The 16625-nt window shown below is 56.9% G+C and overlaps 1 protein-coding gene across 1 annotated transcript in view; it reads left to right on the plus strand.

The window, feature by feature from the left end:
- OTOG (otogelin) overlaps positions 1-14942 on the plus strand; it is a 94567-nt gene extending 79625 nt beyond the window's left edge. The window contains 15 exon segments of the mRNA XM_048213871.1: positions 82-220; positions 1673-1867; positions 2080-2292; positions 2847-2951; positions 3120-3227; positions 3846-3947; positions 6972-7070; positions 8187-8227; positions 9537-9612; positions 9702-9880; positions 10624-10728; positions 10865-10984; positions 12187-12232; positions 14579-14658; positions 14742-14942. Of these exon segments, the coding sequence (XP_048069828.1) occupies positions 82-220; positions 1673-1867; positions 2080-2292; positions 2847-2951; positions 3120-3227; positions 3846-3947; positions 6972-7070; positions 8187-8227; positions 9537-9612; positions 9702-9880; positions 10624-10728; positions 10865-10984; positions 12187-12232; positions 14579-14658; positions 14742-14942 (1809 nt within the window).
- Positions 14943-16625: the final 1683 nt, after the last annotated feature.

A 16625-nucleotide genomic window follows, 5' to 3' on the forward strand; every position in this document is an offset into this window, starting at 1 on the left:
GCCCCTGGGCAGGGCTGGGAGGAGCCAGCCCCGGGATGTGGGCCATCAGGGTAACCAGCGCTGTTGCATGCCCGTGCCCAGGTGTCCCCCGAGTCGTTCTGTGAGCTGTGGATCCGGGACACCAAGTACGTGCAGCAGCCCTGCGTGGCACTGACGGTGTACGTGGCCATGTGCCACAAATTCCACGTGTGCATCGAGTGGCGGCGCTCTGACTACTGCCGTGAGTCGGGGGTCTGAGCGGGGGTGGGGAGGATGGGCGACTCCTCCATTGCTTCTGATGCTCCCACCCCCTGTTAATCATTCATTCATTCATTCATTCACTGATATTAATTAATAATTCGAGAAATATTTTGTAAATGCCTCTCTAAGCAAATGAATAAATCAACACATTTATTTTTATTGTAATTTAGATTAATAAATCAAATGAATATCATCTGCTTATTATTTAATTTATCTGAATCTCTTTGCCTCATGTGTAAAATGAGGAACGTAATCATAGCTCCCCCCAGGGTCATCTTGAAGGTGACAGGAGGTAACGTGTGCAGAGGGCCTCACACAGGCCCACCACGTGGTCACCATCCAGGAAGTATTCGTTCCTTTCTCTTAATTCTCGGTCATCTTTCTCTTCTTTCGCGCTCTCCCCTCCTTGCCTGAGAAGGGACGTGAGATCCACCCCCTCCCCACCCCATTAAGTTTGCATTAGTGGGATAGACAGGGGTGGACCGGCCTAGGGCAGCCTGATTTATAAATGTGGACACATCCAGATAGGCAGGAAGCAGCTCACAGGAAGAACACGCCTAGAATATGACAGATAAAAGATGAAAGGACAAAGTCATTGAGAGCAGTGTTTTTCAAACTGTGCATATGAAATCAACTCTGGGGGTCAACATCATATTAAAAATATGCAACAGAATAGAAAACGCAAGTGTGTACTATACCTAGAAAGAGTAAACATTGTTTTGTGAAAAAGTTTGTTTCAATATATAAGTAACGCTCTAAAAAAAGATAAAACATATATGTGTGTGTATATATACATAGATATAGTTATAGATATCAGTAATTCTCAATCCCAGATATCTTTTAAAATCACCAGGGAACTTCGAGAAGTATGAATGCTGGGCCCTACCATAAGAGGTTCCAATTCAGTTGCTCTGGGGTGGGATCCTGGCCAGGGTATTTCAGAAGCTCCCAAATGTCCTCTGTGAGGACCACTGTTTGAGGTTCGAAGACCACTGTTCTGCATGCCCGTGTGTATTGGACCACAATGTAAAAATCTACTTTTTACCATCAAGAAAATTTGAAAACACCGATCTAGAGCAAGGATTTGGCAAACGTTTCCTATAAAGGGCGAGACAGTAAATAATTGAGGCTTCTCAGGCTTTATGGTGTCTGTCACAATTACTCAGCTCTGCCCTTGGAGCGCAAAAGCAGCCAGATATAACAGGCATGTGCCTGGGCGTGGCTGTGTTTCAATAAAACTTTGTTTGCAAAAACAGGTGGGAGGCTGGATTTGGCCAGGGGCTGCACTTTGCTGTCCCCCCCCACGTAGATAAGGGAGGCAGCGACACCAAACCCCTTCGCACTCTCTGCTGGGGCTCAGGTGCTGCTCTGAGGCCCCTCCTCGCTCTGCCTGGGGTCTGAGCCAGGCCTGGTGCCCACGGTGCCTCTGCAGCCTTCCTGTGCTCCAGCGACTCCATATACCAGGCATGTGTGGCAGCCTGTGAGCCCCCTGAGACGTGCCAGGATGGGCTGCTGGGCCCGCTGGACCCAGAGCAGTGCCAGGTGCTGGGCGAGGGCTGCGTCTGCTCTGAAGGCACCATCTTGCACCGGCGCCACTCGGCACTCTGCATCCCCGAGGCGAAGTGTGGTAGGTTCCTTCCCTACCAGGGTGGGGCCCTCCAAAGCTGACCTCACCCTAGGGTCTCCTCATCCCACCTGCCACCCAGGGCCGAGGCCCACCTGTCTCCTTCCAGGTCTGCTTTGGGGGTGGTCAATGTCCCAGGGAGGGTCAAGCCTGGGACTGACTGGGTCTCCCCACCCGCCTCAGTCCCCCGTGCCCCGCCGTGTCCCCCACTGCAGCCTGCACCGACAGCACGGGGGTGCCTCGGGCCCTGGGGGAGACCTGGAACAGCTCCCTCAGTGGGTGCTGCCAGCACCAGTGCCAGGCTCCCAACACCATCGTCCCAGTGGACTCGGGCTGCCCGGGGCCCCGCCCTGAGACCTGCCCACGTTTTGGGGAGGTGGCCTTGCTCCTGCCCACCGAGGATCCCTGCTGCCTGGGAACGGTTTGTGGTAAGTCCCACCCTTCACTTCCCTCCGCCTCCACCTCCACCGTAAGATGGTTAAAAGGCTCCGGCTCTGCCTGCCGACCTTGATGGGCAGGACAAGGCCTGAGAAAATGAAAGGGTCTTGTGGGGGGTGTGTTGTGAAGAGTGGAGAATACCACCTGGGGTACAGGAGCCTCCCCCTCCCCCGCCCCACGAAGCAGTGTGGGAGCCGGCAGCCTGGACCACTCTTTCTCCACCACTGCCCAGCACCTTAGTTGATTCCGCTGTAGCACGAGGCTCATCATCGTCCCCACTTTCTGGGTTGTTGGGAGAATCTAGAAGTTAATACTGATCTAGGACGGCAGCTGGCACATGGCCCATCTCGATGAATATTAGCTATTAATGCTCTTCTGTCGAGCCCTGGACCTTCCGTGTGACCCTCAGAGGCCGCTTCCAGGAACGTGGGTCCTGGGGGGATGGAGGAGAAAATGAGGACAAGCTGTCTAGGTGCTGGGCAGTACTGGAGGCTGGGGGGTAGTCCCAGCCTCCAGGTGACAGGCCCTGTGGCCCCTGGCCCAGTGTGTAACCAGACTCTGTGCGAGGGCCTCGCCCCTACCTGCCGCCCAGGCCACCGACTCCTCACCCACTTCCAGGAGGACTCCTGCTGCCCCAGCTACAGCTGTGGTGAGTGGTCCAAGGCAGGGAGAGCAGGGGGAGGGGGAGCCCTGCGGCTGGGGTAGGGGAGCTCTGGGGGACGGGTTCTGGCTGGGGATTGGGGCAGAGCCGGGGTGGGGGCCTAGGCATGGCCAGACAGGGTCTGCTCCCAGCACTTAAGTTCGGTCTTTTCTGCAGAGTGTGACCCAGACCTGTGTGAGGCAGAGCTGGTCCCCAGCTGCCGCCAGGACCAGATCCTGATCGCCGGCCGCCTGGGGGATTCGTGCTGTCCCTCTTACTTGTGCGGTGAGCGGACATGCCATCAGCTTGCTCAGCTGGATCCCAGCCATCCCCTTCCTCACCTGTTTCCTGGGTCAGCTGGGAGGAAAGGGTGGGGGTCTCAGGTGGACTGGGCCCAGGAGAGGGGTGAGATTCCCGTTCATGATGAAGGGAAGGAAGAAGAGGAAACCAACCCGGGCTTCACCCCATCCATTACTAGAAGGAGGATGTTGGTGTGTGTTCAGCGTAAGACTTTAGGTAGACAGGAAGGATCTAGATTCTTGCTCCAGGACAGGCCTCATGAAGCCACGAAAGACTGCTTGAGTCCAGGGGCGCCTGGGTGACTCAGTCGTTAAGTGTCTGCCTTAGGCTCAGGGCGTGATCCCAGAATCCTGGGATCAAGCCCCTCATCGGGCTCCCTGCTCCCTGGGGACCTGCTTCTTCTTCTCCCACTCCCCCTGCTTGTGTTTCCTCTCTCGCTGGCTGTCTCTCTCTGTCAAAAAAAAAAAAAAAGACTACTTGAGTCCAGCTCCTGTCACAGCCGAGTTTACATACCCTCCCCCCACCAACCCAGCAATCTGCTCTGTACCAGGACCCCAGGAGGGGGACTGCCCGTGACGGCCGTGGCCCCTCTCCCCTCCCCAGCCTGTGGCGACTGTCCAGATCCGATCCCCGAGTGTCAGGAAGGAGAGGCGCTCACCGTGGACAGGAACACCACAGAGCTCTGCTGCCCTCTGTACGAGTGTGGTGAGTCCCAGCTGGACACGGGGACCTAACCATAAGGGGCTCCAGGGACATTTATGTGCCACCTGGGCCCCTTCACAATGTCCTTCCTTGGGACCGATGGGAGTTCAACAGGGAGCCACAGGGAGCCCCCAGGGAGTGAGCTCCAAAGCACGGAGCCGCCAAACCGGTGATGGATGAGGAGGCCCCACCGGGGCCACTGGGCCACGCCGTGGGAGCCGGATGGTGCAGGTCCAGGCTGGGACACGGATGGCACTGAGGCTCCAGGAGGAGGTTCCCTGTCCCTTCCCTCGGGGCCCCCAGGGCCAGGGGAGGCCTAGGTTGAGGCCACCCCAACCCTCCCAGCACTGACTCACACACGGCTTCAGGGCCCCTCTTGCCCTGTGTTACCCTGGCATCTGCACATGGAGCCTCCATCCCAGAAGACCCTGCATCTCGAAGCCTCTGAAACCCCTTCTGATATCTTTACAGGACATTGTACCTTAATCTAGTGTGTACTGTGTACCTGGTGCCTTAATAGTGCCCATTAAACAGGGGATAGCCAGCGTCAGGGACTTAGGAAAACCTGATGGGTGAGAATTAACACACTGGTTGAATTTAAAGATGACTCCGTTTACCAAAACTGCACACTGATTATAGGAAAAATGGGCGTGAACCTCGCCTGCACAGAGCAGTGCCGGTGAGGACTGTCTGCCAGGAGACTCCAGGGGCAACCCTGATGGCTTCAATGTCAGAAACCACCTTTGAACAGTGTAGACTACCATGGAGCGTGCCCCGGATGACCTGGCCACACTGCGCCAACTGGCTCCACCTGGGGTCTCCGAGGCCACTTGTCCCCAAGTGTTCACAAGGCTGCTGTGAGCGGAGGCTCAGCGTCCTTCCTCTTGTCTTTTCTCTCCTCTTCCTGCATGTCTCTTCCTCTGTCCTCCTCAGCCTCCCTCTTATTCACGTGGCTCTCCGTGGTTCTCAGGAGGAAGTCTGGTCATGTGGAGTGAGGACAGGCACGGCCACTCAGTCATGGTTTTGCGCCTCAGTTCTGCCATTTACGAGTGTGGCCCGGGGCAAGTCACTGACTCTGAGCCAAGGTTCCTCAAGTGTAGAATGGTGCTAATAATACCTTGAGGGGCTTTCGCGAAGACTGGAGATAATGCATGCGAAGTACCCAGTGGTCCTTGGCATACAGTAGGTGCTCAGGAAAGGAAGGCTAGCGCTACTACCACTTCTCGCAACCCTCACTGTACTTTTATTATAGAAGCCCTGCGTGTGCCTCATGGAGGGAAGAAAGTGAAAGTACTTTCTTCCAGCGTCCTACGTATTCCACTGTCAACACGTTAGAATATATCCTTCCACGTATTCTCTGTCTTTGCGTGTGCGTAACCGAAACGAGATCGTACTGTCCATGCTTTTTTTGATGTTTTATTGTTTTTATTAGAGTATAATTACTATACGTGTTGTATTACTTTCAAGTGTACGACACAGTGACTCAACAAATGTGCACAGTACTTAGTGCTCATCGCGATGAACGAGGTCACCATCTGTCACCGTACAATGTCGTTACAATATTGTGGACAATATTCCCTGTGCTGTACTTTTCATCTCCGTGACTTCTTTATTTTAAACCTGGAAGTTTGTATCTTAATCCCCTTTACCTCTTTCACCCAACGCCCCTGCACCCCCACCCCCGACGACTGCCAGTTTGTTCTCTGTATTTAAGAGCCTGTTTTTTGTTTGTTTGCTCATTGGTTCTGTTTGTCAGACTCCACGTGTAAGTGAAATCAGGTGGTGTTTGTTTTTCTCTGTCTCACTTAGCATCATGCCCTCTGGGTCCCTCCACATTGTCACAAACGTGTATCTGCTCCCTTTAACCCGCTGTTTTTGGTTCATGTTAATACATTTTCAGGTTAAATCTAGACCCCAACCAGGACCGCACATTCCTGTTTTGTCTCTTACGTGTCTTTGAACATAGCATAGGCTCCTTTTTCTGCGTGACATAAAATTACAGAGTTTGGGCTGGGGTCCCGCAGAAAATCCCACCTTCTGGGGATATCCGTTGCTTCCTCTTGGGACTGTTTACCTTGTTCCCCCGTCCTCTGTACTTCCTGTAAACCAGAAGTTAGATCTAAGACTCTGGATGCGAGTTGCAAGTGTGGATCTCGACAGACGCGAGCTTCACAGTACGCGTCACATCACGAGACACAGACTATCTGGTCGAGACACGGTAACTGAGGCTAACGTGGGCGCTGCACAAGGGTGGTGACTGTCCCATGCCGCCATCTTGCATTTACATTTTCTTCCTTCATCCAGAAAGGAACCCATTACTTTGACACTATACAAAGGTCCTTCTCCCCCTCCACCTCGTAATTTTTTGAGACATCTGTCGATAATCCTTACCCATGCCAATTTTTTTTAAAGGAAATCAGATAAATCTTACAGTTTTCAAAACCTCCCCTTCAGCGCTGCCCTCACACCTCCCCTCCCCACCACAAAGTTGTGCCCGGAAGTCCCTCACTCCTTGCCTTGTCCTCTCAATAAATGAGAAGATCTGAGGAACCCCAAACTAAGAGGGGAAGCCTGAAGACTAGGATAAAGGGAAGTGTGCACCCTGGAGTGTGGTATCCCTGAAGCAGAGAGGGCTCAGGGTGGGCTACAAGGGTATGGTTTCCACAGGGTGGGCAGAAAAGTGTTCTCTCGAGGGAACCGTTCCCAGCTGTGGAGCTTGTGCTGGTCCCTGGCTCCCATCTGACCCCTCCTCTCAGGGTGACACAGAATCCAGGGGAGACAAGGCCCCGTTGAGTGACTTTAGGTTTTGGCATTGTCATATTGCTAATGCCTCCTCAGAGCGGAACTAAGGAATTAGTTCTATGGGGAGACTCCAGGAGCACGGACTTCTTCCCTGGACTCCAGCCCTGGAGGGTGTCTAAGGACATTGGGGGGGGGACCCCAAGGAGGAGCCAATGTTGCCTTTCTGGGGGCTTCTGCTCCAAGGTGTCTGCCGCTGATGTGCCCCCTGCCTCCCGTCCCTCACAGTGTGCGAGAGCTTCCGCTGTCCCCAAGTGCGGTGTGGCATGGGCACCGCTCTGGTGGAGGTGTGGAGCCCGGACCGCTGCTGCCCCTACAAGTCCTGTGGTGAGTCCCTGGACGGGGATGCCCTACCCAAAGGCCGAGATCCGGGGCCCCTGCCGAGAGGGGGGCAGGGGAGGAATCCCCCCCCCCAGCCGCTGTCAACCTGCTCGGACTCTAGCCCTCTCGGATCACCAGAACCTCCTTCCTAGCCCTGGCATCCCATCTCTGGGGGCTTAGCATTCCTACACCTTTTTCTCCCCAGGTTGAAAGAAGGAAAAAAAATCCAGCTCCCTGGTCCCAAAATGTTTTTCCATCTCAACAAAAGTCTTTATTGCAGCTGTTAGTAAACATGATCTTTGTTAAAATTTCCCTCAACCCCTTTGGGAGCCTCCGTGATCAATAACGGACAGCAGTGAGCTTCGTGTAAACACGGTATATTTAAAAAGAGCTGAGAAGCGATTTCGCATTTTATTTCACTTGCCTTTTTTCCGGGCCTCCAATGTCAACTTCGCCCGGACAGAGACTCTCGTCTGTTTTAGTCATTGCTTTGTCCCCAGAGCGCGGGAAAGCTCCAGCATAGAGTAGGGGCTTACAACCATTTGCTGCAAGAGGGAGGGGCCAGGAGAGGGTTCCCAGCCAGTCTGACCCTGCACTCTCCTCGGTGAAGCCGGGGCGGGTGTGTCTGTTGGCTTCCCTGCCGCTGGCTCCCCCGCAGCTCCCAACAGGACCAGCCTGAAGTGGAAGGCTTGGAGCAGGAAAGCTAAACTGGCTGGGATATATATTTGGGAAAGATAGTTGGTCAGAAGCTCCACTCCTGCCTCCTGGAGAGGCCCCACATCTACTCCAGAAAGGGCTCTCAGGAGGATGGGGCAGGAGGAAGCCCAGATGACAAAGGGAACCTATGATTGCTCTGTCTGCCTGCTTAGCCTCATGGAGTGGAGCTTAGAACTAGGACCCATCCCTGCCCCCCACCTGCCCTATGGGGGAGCCACAGCACCCATGCTGGGCAAGGCTGAGATTTTGGCTTCCTCCCCCCAACCCCCACCCTGACGGGGCCTGAGGCTGTGCCCAGGAGGGGCTACGAGGGAGGGAGCGGTGTGGGGGCCCAGGGAGACTTCTGCCTGGACATCTCCTGGTGGTGAGAGGTGAGATGGGTCCTGGCCCCCTCCTGTTTTTCAGAGTGTGACTGTGACACAATCCCGGTGCCCCGGTGCCACCTGGTATGGAGACCCTGCTTCTCCCCACTCTCTGCGATCTGCTTCCCCCTTTCCTTTCCACTCTGTCCCATCCCCTGGAGACCCTATTCCTTGCACGTAGTGCAAAGAGCCTTGGATTGCAAGTCAGCATCCTTGTCCTAAGCTCTGCTTTCGGAACACAGTGTCTGCATTTATAAAGCGGGCGGGCTCATGGTTCAGCATTGTGGTGAGCAAGTACAACAGTGATGATGTGGCGGTGGTGGGGACGATGGCGATGGTGGGGTCGATGGCGGTGGTGGGGACGATGGCGATGGTGGGGTCGATGGCGATGGTGGGGTCGATGGCGGTGGTGGGGACGATGGCGATGGTGGGGTCGATGGCGGTGGTGGGGACGATGGCGATGGTGGGGTCAATGATGGTGGTGGGGATGATGGCGGTGGTGCAGATGATGGCGGTGGTGCGGACGATGGCGGTGGTGGGGACGATGGTGGTGGTGCGGATGATGGCGGTGGTGGGGTCAATGATGGTGGTGGGGATGATGGCGGTGGTGGGGCTGGTGAAGAAGACGATAATGGCAATGATACTCTTAGCGGCAGTTAACGTTTACTGAGAGCTAACTATATGTCAGGAACATTCCTAGGCCTTTTATGCATAGTGTCAGATTAATTCTCATGACAGCCCAATGAGGTTGATTCCATGATGAACTCAGTTATACAAACAAGGAAACTAAGGTTAAGGTCATGAAGCTAGTAAATCACAGTCAGGATTAGAACCCAGGAAATCTGACTCCAGAGGCCATGCCCTTCGCCACCAGGCCGCATGGCCCCTGAGGGAAGGGAAAATACTTTTAAGAAATGTGAAGTTATGTTTAAAGGGTTTTTTTCACCATTTTCTGGATTATATATATTCTCACCCCCTTTCCCCCAGCACACATTTCCTCTCATTTTCTCCCCCTCCCATTGCTCCTCTTCTCCCTTCAACTGGTGAAGGAGGAGGGTAAATAGTGTGAGCCATGCAGGGTTCTTGGCTGGCAGCCATGCAGTGGTCCCTCGTTGAGGTGGCCTGTGGGTGCTTGGGATGAAAGGAGAGCCCTTAGGCCCTGGGAGAGGACACTGGGGGGTGATTCTCAGTGGGGAAGCCACACTGGGAATTTTTCCCTTGGCTGGGGAGTGACTGAGCTACCTGGGAGCCAAAGGCCCCCAACCTTGCCAGCCCCCTCCCCATCCACCCCAAGGAGGCGGCTGACAAAGACAAGGGCCCGGGAGGCAGACTGCTCCCAAGGGTGGGGCTGGGCTTCCGCACCCCGGGTGCTGACTGCCTCTGCCCCACCCAGTGGGAGAAGTCCCAGCTGGACGAGGAGTTCCTGCACAGCGTGGAGAATGTGTGTGGCTGCGCCAGATACGAGTGTGGTGAGTGGGGAAGGGAAGGCCGTGGGTAGAGCCAGGGTGGGCCAGCCGGGCTCTCTCGGTGACTGTGGCCATCCTGCGTGCCCTTCCAGTGAAAGCCCCCGTGTGCCTGAGCCGCGAGCTGGGGGTGATGCTGCCAGGCCAGACCGTGGTGGAGCTCTCGGCAGACGGCGTGTGCCATACCTCCCGCTGCATTGACGTGCTCGACCCTCTTACCAGCTTCTATCAAATCAACACCACCTCCGTGCTGTGTGACGTCCGCTGTGAGGCGGTAGGTGGGGGGGGGGGGGCGGTCAGGGGCTGACCTGGGCGACCCTGGGTGCTCCAGGGTCAGAGGAGCCTCAAGCTTTCTAGGCACGTCTGAAGAGTAGGCCTGGGGGGAGGGGCCCTTCAGAGACCCCTGGGGAAGTGAAGCGCAGGCTGGGTTGGGAGAGGTGGGGAGGTGGACAGCTAGAGGGCAGGTGGGGCCAGGGCGGGTACTGACGGAGAGAAGGCCTCCTGGGAGACACCTACTTACGACTGGCACTCTCCTTGTTGCTCCGGTGTGCGCGTGTGTGTTGCTACGGTTGTTGGGCACTTCTGATGCCCGCTATCTAGGCTAGTGACTGGCTTTAGGAAAAGCTAACGAGGGTGGGGGGTGGAAATACTCCCATTTGTCAAACGAGAAAACGGAGGTTTAGGGAGGTCCAGTCACTTGTCCAAATTCCCACAGGGACTGGGACTCAAACTGAGGTCATGTGCAGCCAGAACGAGCACGCTTGATCACCAGCCATGCTGTCTCTGAAAGGGCTGGAAATGCTCTTCGACCCCGGGGGCTGGGTCTAGGAACAGCGGTGAGGGAGGCTTAAGGAAGATGTAGGATGACCTTCCTGTCTGAGATGAGAGCCTGGGCGCTCCCTTTCTGCGGGGGGCCTTCTCTGGGCTTTGGGCTCAGAGACCTCAGACAGTAGGGAAGGCAGGCGGGTGGAGGTGGGCACATGGCTGAGGCCTCTCTCGTCCTGCCCTGTCCTGCAGAACCAGGAGTACGAGCACCCGCGGGACCTGGCGGCCTGCTGCGGCTCCTGCAGGAATGTGTCCTGCCTCTTCACTTTTCCCAACGGCACCACCTCCCTGTTCTTGGTAGGCAGCCCCGTAGCTACCCCCCTGGGAAGGCGTGCCAGGGCCCGGGGGGCGGCCAGGGCTCAGGGCGAGGCTGTGTCGGGTCGTGGGCTGCATCTGGCCACGAGTCCCCGTCGGCCCCGTCTGTGCCCTCCAGCCTGGGGCGTCCTGGATCGCAGACTGCACCCGCCATCACTGCAGCAGCACTCCCCTGGGCGCCGTGCTTGTCCGCTCACCCATCAGCTGCCCCCCGCTCAACGAGACCGAGTGTGCCAAGGTCAGTGCCGGCCTCCCCCCCACCAACATGCATGGCCTGAAGCCAGCGATATCAGCCGTCTTACTGGCGGGGGCGCGGGGGGCTCGGGGGGTCCTGTGTGCAGAGGTGAGGAGGGGTTCCCTGGACCCCTGCCCCCCCAGCTCCACATCTCTCCCTGTAGTCCTACTCTGACCACATCACACCCCACATCCCCCGACCTCACACCGCTGTGCACAGAGGAATGCAAACGTGCACCCTCACACACACACGACACGGGCAGTCGGTCCCTCACAGACGCCACACACCGCTCGGGGCCCGTAACACCGCAGCCTGCCGGAGCGCACACCGGCACGGTTGCACGCCAGGGCACACACAGCTCACACAGCACGCGGATCCCCAGTCAGTCCTGGGATGGTCTCATGGCCCTGCCGCTGACCAAGCCAGCACCCAGCAGGGACAGCCGTCACTACGCGCAGACCTTGAGGGAAAGGATTTCCGGAGCGTTGGGTCATTGTTGCATTTTTGAAGCTCCTGAGATTACTATCGGACAGTGAAAGATTTCCGATCTTACCTAGAAAACAAATACACATACTCCCAGTCACACCCACTCACAATACAACATCACACGTGTACACAGCACATATATGCTCATAAATTCACACCCATATACACACACTTATTCACAAAGAATTGTCACATCATTGTTTTATCCATTTCATAATAAAGGAGGAGGGCTGTAAGGGATAATTGCCCCCGTTTTCAAGGTGGGGAAACTAAGTCCGGAAGAAAGGGGTGACTTATTCAGGACTGAGATAGAGCCCAGGTCACTGACCCAAGTGGGTCAGCCCCTGCACCCCTCCCCTCTCTGACCCTCTGTGCAGGAAGCACTAATGAGAGAACAGGGTGGGGCCTGAGGGAAGCTGCCACTGGAAAGATGGGGGGCCCACACCATATTAGCCAGTCTCCAGTCTTACTGGGCCCACAGGCCACCTTAGTGCCAGTGTCCCGACCAGTCATGTTAGCCCCTGTGGCTCTCCCATGGCCAGCCCAGGGGCCCCTTCTCCCTCTGGCCAGGGCCTGATGGACAGCAGGGCCTGGCACTCCTCTCCTGGGGCATCATGGGAGAAAAGGAGTCACTCTTGCGCTCTTGCTGCCTCTTGCTGGGATCTTGGCTCTTGGCCTGGGACGGGCTCTCCCACTCACCTCCCCTCCTCTCCCTCCAGGTTGGGGGCTCAGTGGTACCTTCCTTAGAAGGATGCTGCAGGACATGTGAGTGAGCACAGTGGAGGCCCGGGGGTGAAGGGGGACACTGTTCTGGTCGGGGGCCAGGGTATCATGTCAAGGCTCAGAGGGGCGGGTTGCTGGCCTGGCACTTCCTGTAGTGGCTCTTCAGGGATTATTAGACGAAGGGATAACAGCCCTACCACGGGGCTCATGACACCTGTGGAGATACGCAGATGGGTGGAGAGCACGCTCATGTCCCTATTCCAGCAAAAGGCCTCTGCTTCTTGGTGGAGACAGGGGACATCCAGGAGGTCAGTAATTCACCAGCTGCTCTCCCTCCTCCTGCCCCTGCCCCTGCCAAGACCCCCAGCAGAGGCCCCCCCAGTGAATTCTCCCTGTGGTCGGGAGCCCCCTGGGTGGGATTCAGGCCCATGGGGTCCCTGACTCAGTCTGAGTGAGAGCTCTGTGCATCTGTCCTCACACCTGGCGCTTGGAACCTGCAGCCCCAACCACATACGCATGCTGTTCCAGTCAGCTTTAGGACCTTAGCCTACATGCCGTCCCTCCCCCAAGGGTCCTCGGACTGTCCTTTGGAGGGACGTAGAATTTGGGACCCTTTCATATCCACCTCACATACTGCAGGAAAGCTGGGCTCAGGGCCTCATTGGCTGATCTCCGACCCACAACTCCTGTTGAATATTCCATGTGCTCCCGTGTGACCTGTGACCCATGTCCCTCTCCCCAGGTTCCCCGGGGACCCTGTTTCCTGTGGTCCCCGTTAGCCCCGCCTCTCCTCCCCGGGTTAGTGTCCACTGCCGCCCAGGTACTCCTCTCGGAAGCCCACAGAACTGCAGGCGCGCAGTCGCGGTGCTGTTCGCAACAATGTCCCTTCGACTAGGTGGCCCCAGCTCTGGGGGTGGGGGAGGGGCAGGCAGGGCCCCTGCTCCCCTCCTCTTGCAAAGGCCTTTGGACCAACAGTGCATGCTGGATAGCGAGCCTCATCCCCTGGGCTTGCATGGGAATGCTTCAGCCGTGCCTGCTCTCCTGGAACCCATCAATGCCCAGTGCTGCCACCGCTTTCCTCCCACTGGTCACTCGGCTGGTCTCGGTCCAGGACCCCAAGGACCACGGCCGGGACTGCCCTTGGGCCTCTTGCCGCCTAGAAGCAGAGGGGGAGGGAAAGGTGAACTTAGCGCTGGCCAGGAGCCCTCCAGCTGGTGTGGTGGGAAACCCGCTGTGGTGAGGCCCAGAGGCCAGAATCCCATCCCATTTCTGACGGGCACCGTGGGGTGACGGAGGGAATCCACGCATCAGGCAAATATTTATTGAACATCAATACGCCAGGCCCTGTTTTAGGTCCTGTAGACTCAGCGTAAGTAAGGCTTCATGGAGCTGACATTTTAGTGGGGCAGACAGAGTAATAAGTAAAATATGTAATAAGATGGATGCATCAGTTTTATGGGGATTGAAACTTAGACAGTTTGGGGGCCTCATTAAGAAAAAGCATACAAACTTACAGGTCCCATATCAGGGTGTGAAATTGAGTCTTTATTTAGAATGAGAAAAGAGCTCACAACAAGTTGTGGGAGGGGCTGTTTAAAAGAAGGCCCAAAGCTTCCATTTCCCCAGCAAAACTACAGGTGTGTCTCTGACCCAAGGGTGATGGTGCCCTGATAGAAATAAGGCAACGGAGGGGTCAGGGAGGGAACGTAGGGTGGAGGGAGGGAGTTGTAGTGCCGGCGGGTGCAGGAAAGGCCTGGGGAGGAGGTATGTGTGTGAGGGCATGAATGGCCCTGGGATGGCTTGTCTGCGGGAGGGGCGGTCCAGGCAGAGGAAGCTGCCTGCTAATCATTTTCCTTCCCTGTGACGACTGTGTGGGGTGGGCGAATCCGTGGCCCTGTCTGATGGATACGGAAACCCAGTGAGCCTGCTGCGCGAGCATCTGCTAGGGACTGGGGTTTCCATACATTCAGGAAATTGCTGGTTCTTTATCCTAGAAACTGTCTCAGAGTGGGAATGCTGAAGCTGGGAGAGAGGCGGGGCCAGGGCCAGGGTCACCAACAGGGGTTAGAGACAGGCATTGGGGCTGGGGCGGGGAGGCAGCCTGCCTGGTCTCCAAATCCTCCTCCTCCCTAGCCCAGAGCCCCCGAGGCCATCCAGACCTCATTCCCTGTCTCCCCTGCCTTCAGCACCTCCCCATCTTTCCAGGGCACTGAGTGAAAGGCTTTCTCTTTGCTGGGGAGGTGCTCTAACGCATGGGCACTAACACCAGTAGAGACACCCTCGAGCATGACACTAACTGCCCCAGTCTGGCCCATCGTGCTGCCCACATCGTGCTGCCCGCTGCAAGCACTTCTCAGCCACAGCTGTCCCCCAACCCTGTCCCCCCAGGTAAAGAGGATGGGCGTTCCTGCAAGAAGGTGACCATCCGTATGACCATCCGAAAGAATGAATGCAGGAGCAACACCCCTGTGAGTGGCGGCCACCTGGCGGTGGGAGAGGGGGCTTCGCGGGGTGGGCTGCACGGTCTGCCCCATGCACCTGCCGCCTCCAGGTGAACCTAGTGTCCTGCGATGGGAGGTGCCCGTCCGCCAGCATCTACAACTACAACATCAACACCTACGCCCGCTTCTGCAAGTGCTGCCGGGAGGTGGGCCTGCAGCGGCGCTCCGTGCAGCTCTTCTGTGCCACCAACGCCACCTGGGTGCCCTACATCGTGCAGGAGCCCACCGACTGTGCCTGCCAGTGGTCCTGAGACCCGGGGGCTGGGGCTAGCTGGACCGCCTCTGTCACCCCCACGCTCTGCTTCCAGCTGGCCCAGTGTGCCGGGGGACGGGCCTGGGGCGGGGGGGCGCTACAGGGTGGAGAGCTGGTGCGTGCCGAGCATGGAGTGACTGGCAGAGGCACAGGGAGTGACTAGAAAGGGCCACATCTGCCCATCGTGGCTTCTTCTCTGGCCTCCCGCTCCCACATACACGGGAAAGTGCCGCACCTTGAGGGCTCAGGGAACTCGACTCTGTCCTTGGCCGAGGTCTGGAATGGGCCCTAGGCCTGACTCTGGCTGCAGGGGGAGGGGTGAGAGCTTTCCTGAGAAGCCAGGACCAGAGCTAGACCCAAGACCACATGCAGAGCCAGGATGTGGTGGCCCATTCTTTTTTGTCCCTTTCTACCCTGGGAGAACCACAGACACAGTAAAAGGAAAGGAGGCTTTAATTGCAACACACAGGCCTGGGTGGAGCAGCGCAGGAGGACTTCCCAGAGGCAAAGAGCGTGGGTTCCCAGGCCCGGGTCCTCTCACTAATGTCTGGGAGGTCAGGCCCGAGACGGGGGGAGTGGGCTCAGCAACCTTCGAGTCCGCTGGAGACCCAAGAGGGATGCCCTGGTATTCTGTCATTGACCTTGCAGTTCAGGAACGGATTTACAAGAACAGACCCATGCCTACTCCCTACGCGCCCCCCACTCCAGGCTTCCTGGCAGGTGAGCTGGCTCTTGTGAAGTGGTGGCGGGAGCCCTCAAGGGCCCATGATACCTTCAGCCTGGAAGGGCAGTGCCTGGCTTTGCAGTGTGCCTCTTCTCCAAGGACATAATAGAAATTGGTCTCTGGAGGGGCCTGAGTGTGAGTTTCGTGCGTGGCTCAGCGAATTCCTAGCTCTCTGCCTCGTGGGACAGTTTAGCAGGACAGCATCTGTCAGTGGAAAATGCAGGCCCTCTACATACAACTGGTCTCCCAGCTTTTGTCAGGGCCTTGTCCCTGAACCAGAGTGTCCTTCTTAAAGCCAGGGCTAAGGTCCCCTTCACACCAGGCTCTGTAAGTCACCTCCCCATACCACTTTGTGCTGCTGGTCCAAAGGGCATGGCCGTGAGGTTCACGCCCCAACACTACCCTATGTCTGGGGAGGTGTGGCTGCCCTAGTGTCCCTAGGGTTGGGGTGAGAGGCCTGTGCCAGGACGGCCCCCAGCTGTTCCTGCAGCCTCTTTGTTCTTGTATCTATATTCTGGTTCTGTATCTAATAAACCATGGAAAGACACCAGGCTTCTGAGCATCTCTGAGGATGTCAGGTCTGCTTTGAATCTGAAGGAATTTCAGCTGTGAAGAGAAGACCTTATTTTATGGCCCCTGAAGGTCACTCCAACTTCTGCCCCACCTGTGCCCAGCACTGTGCCCCCACTGCCAGCGCCTGCCCCCACCTTGTTGGAACTGAGCTGACAGGAGACTGGCTCCCAAGGGAAGGGGTGGGAGGAAGGACGAGGACAAGGGGAGCTGGGGAGCTAGTGCCCCAGTGGGGGGGCCTCAGTTTGGACCAGTGGCCAGATGACTGTTCTTCTCCTACCTGTCACTGATGACCCAGCTTTGCTGACTTGGCCTTCCTGGGCTCCAGCTGGCAACAGCAGCTCCCCCGCGCCCGCCCCAGCCCCACCATGTACTCCTGGGGGGCCT

Source organism: Ursus arctos, unplaced genomic scaffold (genome assembly GCF_023065955.2).
Source record: "Ursus arctos isolate Adak ecotype North America unplaced genomic scaffold, UrsArc2.0 scaffold_23, whole genome shotgun sequence".
In the NCBI taxonomy this organism is placed as follows: domain Eukaryota; kingdom Metazoa; phylum Chordata; class Mammalia; order Carnivora; family Ursidae; genus Ursus; species Ursus arctos.